Below are 8114 nucleotides of genomic sequence, written 5' to 3'. Positions count from 1 at the left end.
TAATCCATGTACTTTTTTTCAGTAGCAAACTTAGTTACAACTTATTGTCACTTGATTGGATTTTTTACAAAAAGTATTTGGACTTTTTCTGAGTTCCTGTGGACCCGCTAATAAATTTTGTTGCGTCCACTGTCAATTTTTATGAGTATAGGACAAAGGAATTCGCGTCTTGTCAATCCCTGTAGAACTTAAAGAAAAACAATGTTAGTTGAATGTGAGAAGTTATTTTTGGCTTCATCCCTGTGTTGGAAAGATTTTGCAAGTTAGTTTTGTGCATTAATTTCCCTTAAAATAACATGATGGCAAGGTTTTTTCTTTCATTTAGTGCCTTTTGGGGGCAAATTACTGGCAATAGGGCTTTTTCAAAGCTGAAACCAATTTTGAGGCAAAAGTTCAAATTTCAAGCTTTTTTCAAGCCCATGGGACCCATGCTATATAGACATAACAAATATTATGGCTTTTCAAATAAATTGAATCTTTTTCCCCAATCTGGGAATGACTGACTGACTATGGTTTTATGCTGTTTTTAGCAATGTTCCAGCAATATCAAGTCGGGGAAACCCAAACTTGGGATGAAGAAACGACACTGATGATGATAAAAGACGTGTCCATGCTTTAGGGCTTTCCTGGCTTTGAATACCTATTAATCAAGCTCTTCAACCGATCCAATTCCAGCTCCTCACATTTGTTTAACAATGTGTTAGTTTTACAAATATGTTCTCCAATGTTACCATCTGCTTAAAACAGTAATACTCAAACACAGAATCTTCATCTGCTCTCAATACTTCAACTTGTCACCAATAAGCTGCCATCCATCATTAGACAATTGCAATGTATCCATTATTAAATGAATCACTGCATATCAATGTTTTCTAAACCTCAAACATGACAAACATTTCATGAGATGTTTCTAAATTTTTTTTTAATCCCAGATTACACATCACTGTACACATCGGGACATCTTTCCTTCCTTGATCACTGAAATACAAGAAAAGAACATTTGTTAGAATCCACTATCAAACAAGAGACCAGTCAAATACCCAGGCAACAAGTACTGTATGTCTGTTCCTGGAAAACCACCACAAAATAGCCTTGAATAAACATCTGGCTCCAGTTTTCATCAATAGATCCAGTTAGAGATCCTCGAGACAGGAACTGGGGTTACCCTCCTGAGATGAGGAACTCAGCATACAGAAACCATGTACAAACTATTTGCAGTTTAATGTAGCACTCATCAATATTCAAGTTTCAGGTAAGGAACCTAATCTGCAGCAGACAAACCAGCTGCTGGTAATAGTCTCAGGCATATTCAGTGAGTGAGTGAGTTTGGTTTTACGTCGCTTTTAGCAATATTCCAGCCATATTACGGCGGGGGACACCAGAAATGGGCTTCACACATTGTACCCATGTGGGGAATCGAACCCAGGTCTTCGGCGTGACGAGCGAACGCTTTAACCATCAGGCTACCCCATGCTCCCAGGCATATTCAGATCATACTCAAAACAGAATCACTAAGTCACACATCATTCATAAGCATAAGCTGTTATACCCCTATTCTAAACAGGGGGAAAACAATCCCTGCTCCTCAAACAACATGTTGAATTTGACAATAATACCTAAAGTTAGAGCTGTCATGGATGGAACATTTACATTAACCTGCTGTATGGAGACTTACTGTACCTCATTGTTGATAAACTAATCTATTTGCTGGGTGTATTGCTTTCCTCAATAATTCATATTTTGTACGAATAGGCATGTGTGTGTTTGTTGTTCAGCAGTATTCCATCTATAGGATGGCTAGGTATGCATGAGCATATGCTCATGGACCTGTAGCTTTTCAGGGTAACAATTCTGGATCAGTTCTGAATGCATCAATTTACTATGAACTGGAACTGAATACAACTGATAATATATTCCAAAATTTATCAGTTTTACACCACTTTATGCAATATTCCAGCAATACCATGGTGGGGAACACTAGAAATGGGCTTCACACTCATGGGGAACTGAACCTGAATGCTTTAACCACTAGGCTACCCCACCGCCTCGATTACAAAATCAATATACCCCATAGAAAATATGTCTATTGCCCATCGTACCCTGTTCAAACAAGACTACCTACAACTCAGAGAAGAGCAATTACTGCCAAACAAGGATAAGTTGGACCGGTGCAGAGAACACGTTTACGAGAAGTAGGCGGTGCACTGCTATGAGCAAACCCATTTGGTTTGTGAAAGGTAGGGCAGATGTAGGCTAGTGCACATGCATTGCACGACGATGAAATTGATTCCACACGCAGCTGCACACGCCTAGCTCAAAAGACTCAAGTGGTCGGTGTAGCACTACACTTGATCGCAGACAACCTGGGGCTGCTTCGCTCACAATGGTAAGCACCAGTGGGCGGCACTCATACATGCCAATATGGGTCAATAGTCAGGTCGGTGCTCAACTTATCCTTGTTTGCCAGTATGTTAACACAAGGACCTTGACAAGATTATAAAAGAATGTAGCAGTCTTGGGTATAATCACTCTTTCAGCTACAAAGTCAATGCAGATTCTGAGATGTTACACAAAGAAGGTTATTATGCAAGCTGGTGAAAAGATGTCAAAGCAACTGGTGGTACAACATTCAAATATATCACAACAATAACTGAATATCACAATGTTTCAAGCAATAAGCTATCAAGCTATATCAACTCAAACAAATAGCAATAAGCCTTTAAGCTATACTCATGGAAACGACTAAGGGAACACATGAAAGTACAAGTGTTCCTATACTCTTTTCCAGGGTTCTTCACATGCTTTTATTGCAATGTGAGTGGAATTCTGGATATAAATAAAGGAACACCTGTACTTTCATGTGTTCCCATGAGTATGTATCAACTGTAACAAGTAGCAACTATGAGACTGGCCATAATTTGAATGAACTCAAATGCTTTCAATGAACAGCTCATGCTCCAGAGACAATTCCCCTCGAATATTTGAAATCGTATTGAAGTTAAAATCCCTTGAATGTTAGATCTTGTAATAATATACACCCCCTTTAATGCGTCTTCTAGTAAAGACAAACACTGTTGAACATTGGATCCAGTATTCAAGGAACACCACTTTGAACATAAGATCTTGTGTTAAATTACAATTAAAATCTGAAAACTTATCCAGACAAAAATACACTGCATGCAATGAAAATACTAGACAATAAACACATGCAAAACATCACTTCACTTATCGTTTACATATTTTCAGACTTATTAGGGACCGCTCATAATTTATGGCTAGGTTGTGTGTGTGTGTGTGTGTGTGTGTGTGTGTGTGTGTGTGTGTGTGTGTGTGTGTGTGTGTGTGTGTGTGAAAGAGGAGAGGAGAAGAAGAAAGAGGGAGGAGAGGAAGGGGAAAATGATTTTAAGGGGTCACCCATTTTTATTTATTTTATTGGGGGGCAGGGTAATAAATTTTGTATACACATATGGGGAGGAGCAATTTTGTACATAAAGTGTGTTTAAAATTATGCTTAGAAAATTATGGGGGGCATTGATTTTGTACATGACATGCAGGGGGGGGGGGTGGGGGTTTGGGTGTTTCACTTATTTTGTACTTAAATCTTAGGGGGGTCATTCACATTGTACATGCTTCTCCATAACATCATCATCACTCCCCCTAGCCATAAATTATGAGTAGTCCCTTAATGTGTGAAATAACATTTAATGACTGTAAAAGCTATCATTAAGGAGCCACTCTCAATTTTCGAACTTTGGTTAAATGTCTATATGAAATGTCTAGGCAAAGAAAGCATTCTAATCAAGTCAAGTCTATCGTAAATCAAACAAGTGTGCACTCATACTATCTTCACAGAGTGAGTGAGTGAGTGAGCGAAGATTGTGCAGCTATATTAGCAATACTGCAGGGACACCAGAAATGTGCTTCACACATTGCATCAATGTGGGGAACTGCACCTGGATCTTCGGCGTGACGAGCGACCTATTGGCTACCTCACTGCTCCACGGCTAGTAACCATGAGCTTAAATTCAACTAGCCTAGCCCACAGCTTGGACTTAGGTTAATGTTAACTCAGTAAATTCTGGGAGAAAACAAGCTGTAGCAGACTTGCACTTGATTAGGCTGCTGGACTAAATGGTAGCTCTAACTCTGTTAAGTGAACATGTTAGTCTGTATTAGTGAAGCTGCACAGGATGAAGATGAGCATGTTATTGTAGCAAGCATTAGTGCACTTCACATCACATCAAACAAGCATTATTTATTGGAGTGCAGAAACTGTCAAACCATGTACCTGGTGTGTGCACCATGTTTACTTCTGCAAAGCAAAATAAATTATACATAAAAATATTGCGAGTTAAATCAATACATATGGGTGAGTATAGTTTTGAACTGCTTTTAGCATTATTCCAGTCATATCATGGCCGGGGACACCAGAAATGGGCTACACATTGTGGCCATTTTGGGAATGGAACCCGGGTCTTCAGCGTGATGAGCAAACGCCAGAACCAATTGGCTACCCCACTGCCAAAATACATGTGGAAAGTAATCAAGGACTGTTCCTACTTCACAATAGATAACTGTCTTGCTCTGTAACAAACTGATCCAACACAGCTCCTACTGATCCAATCCAAAATATTAAACATATGCTATAACAGAGGAAGTACTAAACTCTCACTTGAACCATGCCACAAAATAAAATAAATAAAATTGGGCCCAAATAAATTTCTTGTACTTTGTATAAGACTTCAAAAAGTCACCTGTCCACTATGAGTAACTGACCCTAAATATATATTATAACATGAAACTAATATTTGCAAATTACAACTTGAGACAGGCCAGCTGTTGAATAAACCAGCATTAACACTCCCCACCAAATCATATACAAATGTATGTTATTAGTGAGATATGGACTCCTTACCTTCTTCTTGTCAGCTCCGATCTTGGCCTTCGCAATTCCCCGTACTTTCTTCTGTCTGTTCTTCCTCTCCTTCCTCTGCTTTCTTCCTGTTCTCTTCACTTCCACTAGGCCATGCTGTAACCACATAATTGTAGCAAATAGTTTCACATTTCAGGTTGAAAACACAGAAACAAACAATTGCTCAGGTCTCTTTATTAGAACATTTCATATAAAAAAGACGACAGCTAATAAAAAGATCAGATAAAGTAAAGGGTAACTAAAAATTTATTTAATGACACTGACAGACAGTAAACAAGCATGCCCGAACTCTGCAATTATCACATAAAGGAAATCAGTGCAATTTGTTATGGGGTGTAACACATCATTAGCCAGATCACACACTAAAACAATCAGACCATATAACCATGAGCAACATGGAGTGAGTGAGTGAGTGAGTTTAGTTTTACACAGCACTCAGCAATATTCCAGCTATATGGCGGCAGTCTGTAAATAATCGAGTCTGGACCAGACAATCCAGTGATCAACAACATGAGCATTGATCTGCGCAGTTGGGAACCGATTACGTGTCAACCAAGTCAGCGAGACTGACCACCCGATCCTGTTAGTCGCCTCTTACGACAAGCATGGGTTACTGAAGATCAATATTCTCACCCGGACCCTAACAGGTCTAAGCAACGGAAATATCTGCCGATGGTTACAATAAGAACATTGGTTTAACTCCGCTTTGAACAGTATGCCAGTTCTACCATGGTAACTTCACATGGGAGGAAAGCCTTATGTGATGATGGTCTCAGATGTTTACCACTCAGGTGAAACCACATACACGGTACAATGCTGACAACGTACATTCGGGCGAACATGGATTTGACCCCACCATTGTGTCAATTCAGCACAACAAGTTGGGGTACCACATACAGCTGGGACACTCCATGGTTGTTTATGCAGTATAAACAAGTGAAATGACAAAACTGAAGTAAACAATTCACGATTCATCAAACTTTTACTTACCCTTGCTAATCTGAATTTGGGCTCAAACTTCTTAGCATAATCGAGGGTGTCATAGATCAGGGCAAATCCTGAGGTTTTCCCACCTCCAAAGTGAGTAGTGAAACTAAAGCAGAAAATGACATCTGGGGTTGTCTTGTACATGCGGGCCAACTTCTCACGAATCTCAGTTTTCGGAACAGTAGCCCTGCCTGGATGGATTACATCCACAACCTAGAACAGATAGAATTCTACCTCAAACATCTCACCAAACAGAAATACAAACTGCACTTTCAAATAAACAAGAAATCAGTAGGAAAATCAGTACAAGCATAAGAACAAACATCCTGAAATCTAAAAGCTAATTAAAAATGTGTCCTCTGGATATGTTTTGCTGCTATAGTTTTTGCATCTAGAGGCCCCTTAATCTTTAACTTTGAGCACTTATGTTACAAGCATGAACAAAACGTAAAAAGAATAGACATAGTTTTGTGCATTGTGGGAGTAAAATAATAGTATATTTCATCACAATAGTTTCTGTTCGACAGTAGCAATGACACAATATTCATATCGATAATCATTCACAAATCTTCTCATCGCTGATATTCAAGATTTATATCAATCTCTTTAGCCAGCCCCAATGAAAACACTGAATAGTTGCAGTATTAACAAGGAACACAAATTACAATGACATTAGTAGCTTTGCAAGATCCTGGTATTATAAATATAACTTTATATGAATTTCAAACAATTCATACCATCTGCTTCCTGCTGAGCAGGCGGTTGGTCATGAACTTCCGCGTTCTGATAGTGGCCGCACCTTCGCTCTGCAAAAAGTAATTTGCAAATGTTGAAGTACATGAATACGAACGTCAGACACAGATTTTCAATGCCAGTGAGAAAGCAGTGATTGATAGCAAGCTTAATTCTGCTCAACTGTAAGTCAATCATATCACAGTATGTCAAATTGATGTAAGAGGAATGCCAGTGCTGATGCAGATGTTTATCACTATGGTGACACCTAGGAGTACGAGTTGACAACCCTAGAAACATAATGAAGCCAAACTATTCTCAGGGATGAGAATGAAGTTTTGAGAACAACTCTGAAAACTAGCCAGGGGCCAAATCGAGGCCAAATTATACGGATTTAGACGATTCACAAATATGACCCTTGGCCTAATGAAATTCCTGGAATTCCGCGGAAAATTCTCATCCCTGGATTCTACAATCATAGACGTCTGTCACATCAACAGAATAAAACTTATTGCAATCCCCAGGTGACTGGGTCGTCTGTGCCGCCAAGTGTTGGCTAGAAGTGTGACCAAGAGTACTTTTAAGGACATAAGGTACTCAAAAGTACTCTTGGTACTCATTGCTCTTGCTATGATAACCAATCATACTTTTTATCAGAGTTCAATAGTTTGCTTTAAACTCGGTTAATGTTATGGAAAATGACTAAACTGTCACATGGCGGTATGGCAATTTGAATTTGACATGGAATATTTAAATTCCAAATATATATTCCTTAAAATCCAATAAGCTTGCTAATATTTACAAAAGAGCGAAAATGTGATGGAATCTTATTAAATTAGTTAGGCTAAATGGGAAGTGTCATTTGTGTTTGCTGCACTGAATTGACGGAGAAAGCTATTAATTTTCATTTGCAGTTCACAACTTTTCATTGTGTACGATATTTTACAGTTATCACTGACCTGGTGCTCTAAAATCAGATAAAAATAAAAATAAGACCATCATAAATGTTTCACCCCGTCTATCGTACGACACGTTCTAAAATCCAAAACATTACGCTATGTCAGAGGGTGAACGGAAAATAACTGACATTATTACAGAAAACATAATGAAAAACAAATGTTCTTCATATTTTTAATAAAATACATGAGTAAGCGATAGCTGTTCATCTGCAATAACACACTGCGAAATTCCCACTACCGTTGTTGACATATTTGACACGATAAATACAACGTTTACAAAATCATTTCCAAACTTAAAGTTTTGTATATAATGCGTGAAGATGTAAACGTATGAAGTGAGTTATCTTAATAACATTGATTATCTTTATATTAAGAGATATATTTGGATTTTCAAGAGCACATCACATGTACCATTTTGAGGTCTTAATGGCCGCTAGGAAAAGACCGGAAGTAGAGAGTTATCGACGGAAGTCACACGCGAGACTTTCAAAGAGGGGAAAGAT

At 38.5% G+C, this 8114-nt stretch overlaps 1 protein-coding gene across 3 annotated transcripts; it reads right to left on the bottom strand.

Moving 5' to 3' along the window:
- Nucleotides 1-674: 674 nt before the first annotated feature.
- Nucleotides 675-8114, bottom strand: LOC124259870 (40S ribosomal protein S24-like). 3 transcript variants are annotated; one of them, XM_046694091.1, is made up of 6 exons: nucleotides 8023-8114; nucleotides 6658-6726; nucleotides 5924-6133; nucleotides 4916-5029; nucleotides 4311-4312; nucleotides 675-777 (listed from the first exon to the last, which is right to left on the bottom strand). In XM_046694091.1, the coding sequence occupies exons 1-6, from the start codon at nucleotides 8023-8025 to the stop codon at nucleotides 690-692; spliced, it is 486 nt and encodes a 161-aa protein (XP_046550047.1). In that variant the 5' UTR covers nucleotides 8026-8114; the 3' UTR covers nucleotides 675-689. The 3 variants fall into 3 exon arrangements, with proteins under 3 accessions (XP_046550047.1, XP_046550048.1, XP_046550049.1); XM_046694092.1 differs by lacking the exon at nucleotides 675-777 and adding an exon at nucleotides 903-978 and having other exon boundaries at nucleotides 4289-4312; XM_046694093.1 differs by lacking the exons at nucleotides 675-777; nucleotides 4311-4312 and adding an exon at nucleotides 903-978.

This window comes from Haliotis rubra, unplaced genomic scaffold (assembly GCF_003918875.1).
Source record: "Haliotis rubra isolate DU_JTF1 unplaced genomic scaffold, ASM391887v1 Scf74, whole genome shotgun sequence".
Taxonomy (NCBI): domain Eukaryota; kingdom Metazoa; phylum Mollusca; class Gastropoda; order Lepetellida; family Haliotidae; genus Haliotis; species Haliotis rubra.
This window is presented reverse-complemented; position numbering and strand designations above follow the sequence as displayed.